The following is a 15,259-nucleotide window of genomic DNA, read 5'->3' on the forward strand; positions in this document are numbered from 1 at the left end:
AAGATTGCAGTCACTAAATTATGACAGACATTTGAGATTTGTGAGATTCAGACTTCATATTTTTCAGAAAATGCATGTTAATGCAAAATCTGTTATGCTAGGTTCTTATGGAGTTACAAGGCAAACAGCTCAGGAGACCACTGAGGAGCCTAGTCAAATTTCCCCAAAGTGCTGTCTGGTTAAGTGACTTGCTCAGGGTCACACAATAGGCAAATGAAGGCTGAGGAATTAAACTCTGTACCACAGGAAGCAGCTTCTTAACAGATCATAGCTTTAGTCCTCTACCAGACTAAAAGATGCAAATACCACACAAGACTGTGGATGGAGGCCAGGACTTAACCTCAAATCCTGATTCTGTGAGACACAGAAAGCCTTCTATAAGCCATTATGCTGATCTAAATCTGTCCTTGATTTGTTACCTTTGATCACCCATTATTCTGGCTTTTCAAGCACTCTTGTGCCGCAAGTTATTGCAAGGAATGGTCTCATGTAGCCATTTAACCTGTCAGTTTACTTTATTTTACTATTTAGGTAAGACTTTGGAGCTCAGCCAACAAAAAGGACAAATAATATTCATTATCTTTCTTCCTATTTTCTATTTATTTGTATTAAGGAAGTGCACTAGCTTTCTTTGCATTTGTGTTTGTGTTTGTAAAATTTTATTTAGTTAACATTTTGTTTACTGGAGAGAAACGCTCCAGACACATGTCTATCAGATAGGGGAGGAAACTGGAATATCCTGAGGAAATCCACGTAAACACAGGGAGGACATGCAGACTCCACACAGAGGATATCTTAGCCGAGAATCGAACCAGAGAACCTCTTGCTGTAAAGCAACAATGCTGACTGCTACACCACTGCACAGCCAGTATATTTTGCTGTATTCTTGTAGTGAGGTACAGCCCTAGTGCTGGACAGAGCAAGAGTAAGATAGTCATTATTGTCAGTTATTACAAGAGTGTTATAAGGAAGGATATAGCCCTAACCTCATTCTGGTTACCTCCAGCCACTCAGTTGCAGCCTGCAGCACCATCCCCCACCTTTTTTTTTTTATTTGAAGACATCAGTTGTCCCCTGTCCAAAAGGTCTAAGGCAAAATAAATTAAAAACAATATTTGTTAACAGCCTGTAATCTGCTTCCACTGCTTCTAGCTTCCGACTAACCAAAGCAATAAAGCTTGTTTGGGGGGGCGGGGGGCTGACATAGACTAAATGGGTTACATGGGGGCTACTGTTGGAAAGAGGGGTGCAGGTCAGTAGATTGAGTAGGGAGAGAATGTCTGGCAGGGATTCGCAAACCAAAAGATGCAAGTGTAGAATAAGAATTTGTGCATGTATAAAATCTAATAAAGTAAGTATATCTTAACCTACTAATCACTCATACAAATAAGTCAATCAGACAAAACTGTCAGGAAAAATAACTTCACCCCCAATGTTTTACTGTGTGCAGTGATGTACGTTTTTTGATTATAATGACAAATGCATTTTATGTTTGTGAAGGAAAGGATTATGGATGCAAGAAATAACTAGTTTTAAGGACAACACAAAACAGTAAACATACCCTTCCTTGGTCCTCAGTGACCTAAGATTTGCAATCATACCTCTCAACCTCTTAGCACAAGAAATCTGGACAAAGCCTAAAATAATGAGGGCCAAAGGCCAAATTTAAAATAGAGGCAGATTTTGATTATTGCTCTTATAAACTTTAGAAAGGTGCTAGAAAATAAGGGTTTGTTTTAACATGCATTTTCTGAAAAAACAGAAGTTGGAAACTCAACTGTATGCAATTATTTAGCAATGTTGCCACCTTTTAAAATGCCCAAAGTGGGACATTTTTTTGTAGAAATGTGAGATTTTCCTGGATAAAACATACCTAAGGCCAGTGCAAAGTACAAAACTTTACATTTTTGCCCAAATAAAAGCTCACAGTTGTGGCATTTGCGTTGCTTATGCTACTTAATATAACATGTAGGCGTTTCATGTAAAAACAACTGTTTTATGCAACTATCAAAGAAAACTTAAGAAATATTTTTTGTGGTAAAACCTCAGGCCATTTTGCAGTAATCTCAGTGACTACAATACTCAGTAATTTGCCAGAAAAACAGATATTTTATTTGGAACAGACCAAAAACACGAGTCAAAAATATGGACGTTCTGCAAAAATCTGGACAGTTGGGTATGTTTAGCTTAGGTACGTTTGCAATTAGGTTTCCAAGAACTGAAACATAATCCCTCACACACACACAGTAGTACTAATTTTGGTATTTGCATCCTGCGGGCAAGAAAATGGAACGAAATGCGAAAGCAGTACTGAGATTTTAGGACAAATAATACTTTTACTCAAAAATAGACTGTCATTGCAGAAGACCCGGTGGTGTAAACATTGCCTCAACAGGATTGTCATTGCTGAAGTGACTCCCCAATCCCATGTTCTTTGCCCTACTCAGAATGTCATGTCTCTGTATAAAAACTGGCTATTTGAAGACAATAATCCTGTACGTACCCCTTCTAACATAAAACTTAACGGAACTTTGTTTCCAATATTGCGTGCCCGGCAGTAACGCGTTACTGATCGCCTCTTGCGCAGAGGATTGTGGGGATTTAAAATATTTCATGGCTGCTAAGTGAGACTTTTGTATATACAGGATGTCTGCTGATGTCTTAGGTGTTTTGCGGCTTTTGCAACTTGTTTTACTTCAGTTATGTTTTGTCGAGGGTGGCATCCTTTGGGATGAAAGCGGTTATATCCTGTATTGTCCATGCATGGGTGAGCATAACTAATAACAACAAAGAAACTTTACAGGAGCATGTAACTACACATGGACTTTCACCTGATGTATTCTGTAACAGCAGACTCTCCTGAACTATTTCAGACTTTAAAAACTATTTGAAGATGTTTACTTAGTTAGATCTTAAAACTCATACACAGTATAAAACAAGTGTGTCTTGTTTATACAGTTTGAAAGGTAGATCAAACAGAGCGGGAGGGGCGGGGGTCTGTATAAAGCTTGTAAAGTTAAAATTATAAATTGTGCCGGTTTTCTTCTTCTGTTAAAAGAAAATCAGTTTCCAGGTTGTCGCTTGTTAAACGTATAGAGTTTTGCTTCACTTTTTGAAACGTTTATCTGTTGAGTATTTTGGTTGGTGCAGTTTTGCTAATTAATCTATTCTGGACTGATTTGCTGCCCCAAGTCCAGTCTTGGTAGTTTAGTTTTTAATATTTTTTGGTCACACCTCACCCCAGATATGCCGTACATCAGCCCCTGCCAGGAAAAAAAAAAAAACAATGAATCTTAATCCCTTAACTGCCAACTTTTATCCAGTTTCATTGTTATTGAAACATGTATGTATGATCATAACATATGTACTGTTTGCTATCCTGTCATTCTGTGCTTCTGTAGTTCCTTTGGATGGTTATCGGGCACACTTTCTGGTTAATAAGTTGTCCCACTTGAACACCTTAACTTCCATTAGATGCTGTAACTTTGTCCTAAGAGAATTTGTCTCAATGAGGGAGATAATGTTGTGCCAGTTTTTATTTTAACCTGGAACATGTCATACTTCACAAATGTCCAGATTTTTGTCTTATATTTATGGTCTGCTCCTCGTTTTTAGTTTTCTCGCAAATCATTGAGGATTGACATTACTAATGACAATTATAACTCTCAACCTCTTACAGCAAAATATCTGGACAAAGCCATAAATAAAAGTGGGACAAAGGCTCAAAAATGGGGACAATTTTTAAATATTGATCTTAGAAACTTAGAAAGTTGATAGAATAGCAGGTATTGCATTGGCGTGAATTTTCTGAAGGGTATGTCTGTCATTTTTCTAAATTCAGTCTTTAGTGATGTACAACTAATTTGCCAGAAAACCACAATTTTATGAAAAACGGACCAAAAATGTGAGGCAATAATCTGGACATTCTGCGAAAATTTGTATAGTTGAAAGGTATGTTTTGTCAGCACAGAATACTAAATTTAGCATTTTAGCTTTCTGGATTTGGCACAAAGCACCAAAAACAACTGTATTGTTTTTACTTTTAAAACAACTAAGCAAAAAAAAAATGCAAAAACATTATTTAAACAAAAGCAAGAAAAGAGAATACAGTTAGCCACAGGAGAAGACCACGTGGACAACCCAGACTGCACAGTTGTTTTCCTTGTAGTAGAAAGTAGGTCTCTGAGGTTTCCTTCTTTGTTTTATTGGGTTCCATGTGTCTGTCTTCCATACTCTTTTTCTGCAGAGTACAAGTACAGAGATGTTCAGCTAATCTGTTAAAAGGAAACCAACCGGATTTTAGAAGACTTCCTGAATGAGAATAAGTAATGTGTGTTGCACATCGGGTATGGCTGTCTCTGCTTGAATACAGACAGGCAGCTGTCTGTAAGGATCACCACCAGGTAGAATATTTTCTTTCATAGTTTACAGCTGCAGCAGCAGCAATGCTTTTTAGTGGTATTGCTCTATGGCAAAGTGCTGCTGCAACCATTTGGTTTTGGCGATGTAGCTCGCAGGGAAATGTCTTGCGAGCTACACGCCGGAACCCGCATTTTTTGCATTTAGCTTTAATCCGTGGCTTTGGCACCAATCATTTGTCTGCAGTATGTTAACATCAGTGGGAGACTCATTGATTGCTCCCAATTTGCAATCATCAGAGAATTTTGTCAGCCACAGGCCATCCATGTTTGCCTAGACTTCTTAGAAATAAATTCAAAACAGTAAGGGGCCCAGCACAGAACCATGTGGTATGCCACCGGTGACTGGTCATTTGCTAGAGGTGAAGTCACACACTTTGACGTATGTGTCCTGTTGGTGAGCCAGTTGGCTACCCTTCTAGTAATGTAGGGGTTAAGTCCCAATTAAGAGATTTTCTCTCCAATACCCGAGTAAGGGATTGTGTCAAATCCCTTGGCTAGGTCAAGATATGCATGGCCTTAGTGACTTTCTTGAAGAAGTCAACCTTGTTTAATAGGCATGATCTACCTTTAATGAATCCGAACTGGGTTGGATCCAGAGTTTGTAGATTAACTGTGTCCTTGTTAATAAGGTCCATAATAATTCTTTAGTCAAGTTTATGGACCCATAATTCCCAGGGTTGGTTGATGGTCCCCCTTTGTGCAGAGGGATTACCATTGCTGTCCTCCTTTCCACTGGAACATAGCCAGTTCGCAGGTTGTGGTTAAACAGCGATACAAGTGGGTCTGCTAGGTCATGTTTTAAGTTGTTTAAAAGGCAACCTGGGACATTGTCTCATCCCAGTGATGCTGTGTTTTCTGCATTGGAGAGTACCAAGATGACCTGCTGTCTTGAGATAATAGGCTGAGGAATGGTAGCAGGTGTACTTTGGGGATGACTGGAGGGGACAGGTTTGTGAAGATTGCTCAAAATTTATCAGAGAGCAGGTTGGTTATTACTTCCGGTTGAGTATGTGTGGTGCTATCCACAACCAGTTCAGTGCATAGCTGGGTTTTCAGTTTTAGATTCTGGACGTAGTTAAGGAATGTCTTGTGATTATCTTTAGCTAGGGAGGTTATTTTTGCTTCATAGTTAGTTTTGGAGGACTTGCCAAGATCTCTAATTTGTTTGTTTAAGCTAGAGAGGGATTTCTGCCTCTGCTGAGCCAGTTCCCTCTTGTTCTTGGACATACTGGCCTCAAACAGATGCCCTATGCAGACCGTCTCAAAAAACTCCAGCTTGACTCCGTCGCATATTGCCTACTCAGAGGCGATTTCAGCCTAACATACAAAGCTATGTCAAACCCAGAGCTGATGGACATGCTCCACTTAAAGAAATCCCAATCCCTCCGAGCTACATGCTCTAGGGACCTAAACCTTGTCACCACAGTAAACAGAACATGCTGAAGGGATAGATTCCTGTCCCAGAGACTTCCCATACTCTGGAACAAACTACATATCTATATCAAACAAAGCTCCTCATTAGCACTCTTCAAGAAAAATCTTGATGACTGGATGGGAAATAGGAAATTTACCCCGGGGATCACCTCTGTGGCTCTGCTCAACAGGGGCACAGGAAAATAATTTTCTTGGGTGGTGAAAGCCAGTGTACCTTTTGTGGCTAGGCTTATATAGGCCCTAGGGCCACTAGCCTAGTACCTACCTATGAACCTATTAGTTTCTTTCTGTTGTTGTATAGCCTGTTTATACTAGGAGCCCACCAGGGTGACTTTTTGGCAAGACTCTGTTTTAATCTGGTCAGGTACAGCCAATGCTATATAACTGTTTAAATGGTTATACAGGCCATTGGTGTACACCTCTGCATAGGAGTCCATGTTATCTGCATTCAAGGGGACGTTGGAACTTTTTATACCATCACTTAATAGAAGGTGGTTTGTCTTTAAAAAATTCTTAAGCATTTTTGAGCTTTATGGGGTATCTGGTCTTATAATTACATCGAGCAAGACTGATTTATGGTCTGATCTTACCGGAGGGCATCACATGGGGGTGGGGGTGCAGTGCTCTCCCATGTTGGTGAGTACTGTGTCCAGGAAATTTGAGACTCTTCTGAGTGTGCTGACTAGCTGTTCCAGAGCATTTGCATTGACAAAGTCCAAGAACCTCTGAGCCAGCATGTTTGTAGTCGTGTATGTTTCCCAGTCCTGTAGGATAATTAAACTCACCCATGAGTAAGGAGTTAGGCTCTTTGACAAGTGACTCCACTAAGTTTAGGTATACTGTATGCTTTTTCTGTTTCTTGGTGGAGAAACTGTAGCTAGCTATGTTGTGGTAAGGGTCTTTGCCTGTAGTTAATTGGACATGGAGTATCTCAAGAGAATCATACTATTTGACTAGTCTGAAGGTGTACTTATCCTTGAGGAAGATGGATACACCACTTCCTTGAGTTTTTTCCTACTTAGATTGTGGTTTGAACATATGAAAGGCATTGTAGCCCTGCATAGCTGGGGTGCTTTCCATGAATCTGAACCATGTCTCAGTGATTGCACACAATTCAGTATCTGCCAAAGTGATGAGTACTTGCAGGGAGTACAGTTTCTTGTTTAGACTCCTAGCATTAAGCAGCAGTACCTTGAGTTTATCTAGGGAAGATTTTATATTGGGAGGTTGGTTATTTTGACACTGCCCAAAAAGGCACAATAGGGGTGGCTAATGCATTTGCCAGTGTTCAAAAGCCTAGAGGAGATAGGTGCAGACCATCTCTGGGAAATCAGTGTGGCCTGTCAGCCATGTCTTCCCAGGCTGACAGATATCGGATCCCTTTGGACTGACACCAGAAGCTAAGCCAGTTGTTAGTCAATCATTTTTTGTTTGTATTATGGCATCGTTTTTGGAGAAGGTAGAATGCTTCTTAAGGCTAGGCTTATACCTGCCTGTGACACACAATCTGAAAGCTCAGTCATGTCTCTCTTCATATAGTCCAGTGAGGTACATATGAAGTCATTCACTCCCACATGGACTATGACTGGTACTTGTGGTTGAGTGATTTGATGGATACCGACACCTGACAGGCAGCTAACCTTAACCGATTTCTTATTCAGCCTGGGGAGGGGAAAATCCGTGTGTCTCACAATGGAATCACTTATGATCAATACATTAGGTTTTTGTGGTGCTATGGGCCTATTTGTGTGTGTGTGTGTGTGTGTGTGTGTGTGTGTGTTGTGGTTGTTTTTTCCATTGTGTGTAAGTGGTTTCTGTGTGGGAGGCCTCATCTTTTGGTAAGTTACTCGTGAGTACTTCTGCATATGCGGGTTTATGTCATTTCCTTATTTAGTGTGTGTGTGTGTGTGTGTGTGTGTGTGTGTGTGTGTGTGTGTGTGTGTGTGTGTGTGTGTGTGTGTGTGTGTGTGTGTGTGTGGCCTCATCTTTTGGTAAGTTACTCGTGAGTACTTCTGCATATGCGGGTTTATGTCATTTCCTTATTTAGTGTGTGTGTGTGTGTGTGTGTGTGTGTGTGTGTGTGTGTGTGTGTGTGTGTGTGTGTGTGTGTGTGTGTGTGTGTGTGTGTGCTGACATCCTGGGAGTCTTGCCTCCAGTTTCGTAGTGTAACTACATCTCTCACAGAAAGTATTTTTGTTGGTTCCAGGAGTAAGTGGTTGTCAGTATACATGAGACAATTGCTGCATTGCCTCAGGATGCCCATGTCTACCAGGCTGGCCAGAGAGATAATGGGAAGTTGCCCATTCATGACAGCAGGCTGTTACTGTATGTTTATTAGAAAAGGGAATGGGTTAATTTGACAGGACTGTGCTGGTAAGGCCAAGACTACAAGTGAGACCTATGCTTGGTTTATCAATAAGGCAGTGCAGCTCAGTGCACAACTGAGTTGCACCTAGAGCAGCAGAAAAGCTTGTAAGGGTTTCAGGTTTTTAAATAATTTTATACATAATTTCTGAGTCTGACCACATGGGGTCTGGCATCTTGAAGTAATTCTGATTGTTAGTCTGCCTCTAGGTATTCCACAATGCAGTGCTTGTCTGTATATATAAAAAATAATAATAATTACATAACACCGGCCTCTTTCTTCCTAAAACTCCTGTCACTGTATTGAGTTTGCATACATACACTGCTGTCTTTCAGTCAGTCAGTTATAAGTAACATTTAATGCAGTTCAAAGACTACTTAATACACAAACAGTGCAAATGTCACAGAACAGACTTTCAAATTGCTTTTTACTGCTGCTGCTTTTTAGAATGGCTAAACTGAAGTATTTTGTGAAGCCTGAATTGTACTACTTTGACTCATCTCCCATTCCCCTTCATACCTCACTTCCGTAGCTGCCAAAGTGCTAAGAGTAATTTGAGCTGTTACCTGCTGTGATTGACAGCTCACAGCAGGAGACTTGACTCCTGTACTGTTTCCTTGTTCTAGCCTTTACTTTCTGTATGGGTAGGGGAAGGACCAGGGATCTATGACATTACAGCATGGATGGGTTTTTAGGATGGTCTGGTGATGACAGTTTGGGGAGGGAAGTGTCCAGAAAGCTACCTGTATTCAGTGGCCTTGATGACATAAATGAATTGGAGACTGCAGGCTAAATAAAAGTTTTTTTGAAAGTGAAACCACCACAGTGCAGTAAGGTACTGTTCTATTGGAGAGAAACAGTCTATTAAAAATATTTTAAATGTTATATTGTTGTTTATTCATTACAGGGACAGTAAATGGGGAGAAAAAGGACAGAGAAGTTGAGCATTTAGTAATAGAATCCCGTTGTTGTCCCTTAAACAGCTTAAAAATGTGATGATTCAATAAAAAGTACTTTGCTTTGTATAAATGAGCCAAGGGCCACTTAATTGTGCAGAATTTGTAAAGGCTGTAAAAACAAAATAAGCTGATTTAATAATCCCTGCAGCCAATAAAACTGCATGCAGAAATCTCAAGTGTTTCCCCAACCTAAACAGACCAGGCTACCTCGTAGTGCCTAGATAGAAAATCCACTGACCTCTTGATGTAAAAACAAGTGCTTGCTAGAGAGTAAAAATACCCTGCTTTATCCAACAACTAGCTAGATAATGAATTTCATTGAGAGTAAATCAGTAGAACAGACAATGATAGGCAAAATGCACTTTTTCAATACAAGCACAAGGAAAGGCAAGTAAATAATTCAGTACATCACTAGCAGTGTAGAAAAGGAGGAGCTTATTAAGTCCTATTTACAGTAAGGGTGGGCAGCTTAAAATCACCAGGTTTAAAAAGCAAATTGATAAACAGGAGAGGGTGGGAAAAACTAGCAGGGAATCTCCAGCAGTTCTTCAGTGTATGCAGGCTTGAAATCTTTTCAGCAAAAGACAAAGGGCCAGAAATTCACTGTGTATTAAATTATCAATCAAGAGACAATTAAGCAATGAAAAAATGTGAAATGTGCAACCTAAGTGTCCACCTCTCACATAGAACAAAAACACCATGCCAATCAGATTTCTTAAAACAGAAGAGATAGAGCCGCTTTCTGTTTTACCTGCTCCACTATCAGTCACAGACAAAAATATAGGTTTACTTTCCTCACTCAGCAGGGAATTTCCTAGTAATATAGGTCATATGGTGGACAAATGATAGTTCATTGTCAATGAAGGTGCCCAAGTCCCTAATGAGTGAGTTAATTTTTATGGGGGGGGTCGGTGTCTCCTATGCATTAGGAATACGTTTGCCAAAGGGCACACAGATGCATTTTTTTTATGTTTAGTTTGTGGCCATGGTTCAAGCACTACTTGTTAGCATGGGTTTGGCCCTCTTGGAGAATATGCAAGTCATTTGGGGTATTTATGAAAGCTTTGGGTTTGCAGACATTGGCAAATTTCATCAGCCACAGGCTTTTGGTGTCTGCTGCAACATCAGAGAAGTAGATACCACAGAGGACTGATGTCTGAAAGGTGCTGCTGATGACCACTCTTTTAGTGGAGAGTGTGCCTGAACATTAACAGACAAGGTTCTGCCTGAGCCAGTGTGCTGTGAAGCGCATAACATAGGTGTTTACATTTAACTGGACCTCAGTGATGCTTGAGTGTGCAGTGATATCAAAGGCTTTAACCAAATCCATGTACACACCATGTGAACCTCTTTATCGGAGTCTAACGTCTTAGTGATTTACTTAAAGTTCACAAGTTTATGAAGCAGGATCTGCCCTTTACAAACCCATACTGGTCCAGGTCTGTGTATTGAAGACTGCCTATATTCCTTGTTTATGAAGCCATCAAAAATGCACTTCACAACATTACAGATAAGGCTAGTGAGACCGATAGATATGCAGTTGCTTGTTCATGGGTGCGACTTTGTGGAGTTGGCTGACTGTAGCATTTCTCCCTTCCTCTGACACAAATCTAGTGGAGAGGCTGAGATTGAATAAATGTAATATGGCGTCAACCAGGCATTGTGTTGTGCTAAACAGAAGACAACCCATCATATATTTCAGGGCTCTTGTGTGATTTTGAGGGTTGACTTAGGCATGCTAATACACTGTGAAAAATTTGGGGATATGGGAGTAAAGTTTGAGCTGAATTGTCTACTAATATGCTGGCAATGTGTTCAGGATGAGTATGTAATATTTTGTGTGAAGTCAGAGCATTGCTGTTTATGTCTTAGGTTTATTATGTTATGAAGAACCAATCTTTATTTAATCCAAAATAACTCCCTTTTGCCAGCAAGACAATCCTACATTAAGATTTTCAATATAAAAGTAAACTGATGAGTTTATGTTGTACACCTTACTTGGTTAATTAAAAAAAAATCATTTAGTAAAAAAAACCTTTAGGAATACATAAAAAGTAATTTTAACTATAGTGTTAGTTTTAGTAATTGTTTTTGAATAACATAAGTAAATATTATTGCCATAAAGAGAACAAAAGGCTAAGATTGCAGGTAAACTATTTCCTTCAGGAAGAACTTGTGTCCCCCACACGTCTTCCGTCCCTGCCATAGTACTAACACTGTACTTCAAATCTTTATTGATACTGCCAATAAAGCTAGGGATAACAACAAACTAGTCTCTTCTTATTTCTAGACTTGTCTAAAGCCTTTGACACAGTTTGCCACAGTGAACTTCTACTTCAGATGTCCTCACTAGGTCTATCTCAGCCCAGACTTCTGTGGTTCAAAAGCTACCTGTCCAATAGGCATCAGTCAGTAAAATGGCACTCCAGCCTCTCTCCATACCTCCCAGTCACCACCAGTGTACCACAAGGTTCTATCGTTGGTCCTCTCCTCCTTAACATTCTCACCAACACTTTCCACCCCTCCACAAAGTGACTTCTTGTGGGTGCATGTCATGCATCTAACTCCCCCTTCTTCACTCACTTCCTTACTTCAATTATTTTGATTCCCCTGACGCTCTACCTAAATATGCCATAACCATTTTTTCCCTCTCACTTCATATTGGAATTGCTGTTTGCATTTCGTTTGTTAAAAGCCAGTGCTGTATTTGTGGTCAAACCAGAGTGCTGTAGTGCTCCATTTATAGTCTAAACTGTAGGACACTGCTAGCTACATTGTAGCAAAGAGTTTGCTACAGTTTAAAAGTAATTTTTTTTTTGTAAACTAAAACATGAGCACAGTAGCACTCTGTGCAGGCAGGTATAAACTGTAACAATAGTTTGCTACAGTTTAAAGAAGAAAGTTTGAATTAATTATAAGGATTGGAAGCAGGGCACAGAAACGTTACCTAAATGGCTGGGACAGGTGGGGGAAGGACACATCGTGCATCTGGCCACCACTTGGTTGGTGTGCCAGTAGAAGAAATGTGCATTTTGTTTGTCTGTTGATTTGTTTTTGCTCTTCAGTGGAAGAGCTAGGGGGTTGTAGGTCCAACTGTAATAAGCTGATCACAGTGTAGCTATCGACTTATTTATCTGTCTCTCTCTCTCTCTTTAATTGAAGAGCTGAGGGGAGTGTGGTGCTGGTAGATCCAGTTGTACTTCTGCTGGACTCCCTAATACAATATGCAGATGGCTCCACACTCGTATGCACATCAAGCATCCTGGCACATCTAAAAAAAAAATTGCCTAGAAAGTTTTAACAGGCACTAAAACATGGCTTTGTAACTCACAACTTGGTATCACCCCCCCAAAAAATGCTTTTTTTCCCCTTAAAACCCTGTCTCTTGAAAAAAAATAAAATTTAAAATCCACTTTTTTAATAATATGACTATTGAAGTCACTTCCCATAGCAAATCATTAGGGATGGATGATAATCTGACCTGCATGTTTAAAATGTGCTTTAAAAAAAACTCACCAAAAACTAGGGCTGCTTTACAGAGCGAAAACTCTCAAACACAATTAAAACTAAACTTGCCAATACTTACCTCCTCCCTTGACTTCTTTATGGCATTCCCATCCTTACTAACCTGCAGGCATCACAAAAAGCAAAACATAACAATACTATAATAAAAGGGTTACATTTGCAGTAAATACTCCTTTCAGAACCCATCACTGTGAAGTATTAAAAGCCTAAATTAGTTAGAGCTAACCCATCAACTAACATACAGCTTCTTACCACCTATAAAACTATCCAGAGTCCATCTGCTTGTCCAGCAGTAAATACCATTCTACACAACTATGTTCCTACTCTGTTGTCATGATCCACTTGCCAAAAAACTCCTCTCTGTCCACAAACCTATCAAATCTGCTTGGCATAGTGTGTACTTGTATCATGTTGCTAAGGCCTGGAACTCCTTACATATATCCTTCAGGTCAGTACTCTCCTTTCAGTCCAGTAAAACCATTCTGAAAGACTTCCTAAAAGATGTCTGCCTCTGTTCTTGCTCAACACCAGGATAAACTATATCCCTAAAGATGAACAAATACCTCTTCTTGCGTTACACCTCTTTACTCTCCCTTCTTCACTCGCATCCTTAATTCAATTAATTTGTCTCCCCTGACTCTTTCTAAATATGCCATAACTCTGTTTTTTCTCTTTCTTCATATTGCAGTTCCTGTTTGTATTATACTGACTTATCTTTACAGAAATTTTAGTCAGTTTAAATAATTAAATACTAAATCATTGTCCTATAAGTTGCATCTATTCTTAACCAATGTTTTCACATTGTCTCTGGTATAATTATTTAAACTGTAGATGTTTTGCATTATTTTTGAAGACACTAAAATTATTGTTGTTAAAATGTTTTTGCAATACTTGGGAGCTTTTCTCTCCAGGCCTCTGTTGAAAATAGGCTCCTATCCAGTCGGACTTTACTGGTAATCAAATGTTAATAAATTAACCGGGATCTGCACATATGACTGTTTTCAGTCATCACTTGATTTTGAGCGGAAAGAAATTGTGTACAAAGAAAAATCTTACAAAGCTAAAGCTTTAAGAATGCTAGATATCTAAGAAAACATATTGTAGTTTGGCAGAAAAATGTTAATGTAGAAGCACATAATTCATATCAAGCATATACTTAGCTTTTTCTGCAAACGGTTATACGTTATTACTGTTTTGACATTAGAGTGAGTTGATATACTTGAAGTATTCATAGGGAGGTACTAGGCTATTGGCCCAAGGGCCTACGTAAGCCTAGCCAACAAGGTTCCCTGGCTTACGCCACCCAAGAAAGTTATTTTCCTGTGCCCCTGTTGAGCAGAGCCACAGAAGTGATCCCTGGGGTGTATTTCCTATTCCCATCCACTTGTCAAGATTTTTCTTGAAGAGGGCTAATGAGGAGCTTTGCATGACATAGATGGGTAGCCTGTTCCAGAGTATGGGAAGTCTCTGGGGCAGGCATCTATCCCTCTAGCATGCCCTGTTTATTGTAGTGACAAGGTTTAGGTCCCTAGAGCATGTAGCTCGGAGGGATTGGGATTTCTTTAGGTGCAGCATGTCCAACAGCTCTGGGTTTGACATAGCTTTATATGTTAGGTAGAGATCACCTCTGAATAGGCGATATGCTACGGAGTAAAGCTGGAGTTTTTTGAGATGGTCAGTGTAGGGCATCTGTTTGAGGCCAGTAATCCTCTTTGTGAGGTACTTCTGTGGCCTTTCCAGCTGCTGCAGATGTCTTTTGAGCTACATTCCAAAATGGACGTTGTACTCTATAATGGGTCTAATGAGTGTCAAGTAGAGGGGAACAATGACCTTTTTTTTCCTGGATGAGAACCCTTTTGTGATGAGGTGTGCCACATAGAAGGATTTCTTAACTACTATTGCAATGTGATTATCAAGGGAGAGACTACTGTCCACCTGGGTCCCAAGGTCTCATAACACATTTGGCGTTAAGTAGACTGCCGCTTATGTGGTAGTTCATGGGTACAGAGTTTTTACAAAGGGGAAGACAATGCACTTTTTGGCATTGAGCTTGAGGCCATGGCTCTGACACCAGGCATCTGTCTCAGTGAGGCCCTTCTGTAGGATGTCCACATCATTTGGGGACTCGACTAGCTCCTAGTTTGCAGTCATCTGTGAACTTCATTAGCCAAAGGCCTTCTGTGTTAGCCTGTACTTCAGAGAAGTAGATACCAAACAGGAGAGGTCCCAGGAATGAACCCTGTGGTACTCTACTTGTCACTGGTTTGAAGTCAGATTTGGAGTCTGCAACATTTACAGTGTGGGTTCTGTCAGTGAGCCATTTGGCAACCCATCTTATGACGTAAGGATTTATACCTAGTTTAGTGAGTTTATCTATAATTCCAGAATGGGGGATGGTGTCGAAAGTCTTGGTGAGGTCAAGATAGGCTGTGTGAACCACCTTACCCTCGTCTACAGCTTTGGTGACTGCCTCAAAGAAGTCGATCAGGTTCAGGAGGCATGAATCTGCATTTCACAAACACAGACTGGGTGGGGTCCAGAGTTTGGAGGTTAAC

The 15,259-nt window shown here is 40.1% G+C and overlaps 1 protein-coding gene across 1 annotated transcript in view; it reads left to right on the top strand.

Moving 5' to 3' along the window:
- Positions 1-2,548: 2,548 nt before the first annotated feature.
- Positions 2,549-15,259, top strand: part of POFUT1 (protein O-fucosyltransferase 1) — a 148,533-nt gene continuing 135,822 nt past the window's right edge. The window contains exon 1 of the mRNA XM_044090349.1: positions 2,549-2,767. Within this exon, the coding sequence (XP_043946284.1) occupies positions 2,647-2,767 (121 nt within the window). The 5' untranslated portion in view covers positions 2,549-2,646. The remainder of the gene's footprint in view (positions 2,768-15,259) is intronic.

The sequence above is a fragment of the Protopterus annectens genome, chromosome 12.part0 (genome assembly GCF_019279795.1).
Source record: "Protopterus annectens isolate FY-2018-M chromosome 12.part0, PAN1.0, whole genome shotgun sequence".
Classification (NCBI taxonomy): Eukaryota; Metazoa; Chordata; order Ceratodontiformes; family Protopteridae; genus Protopterus; species Protopterus annectens.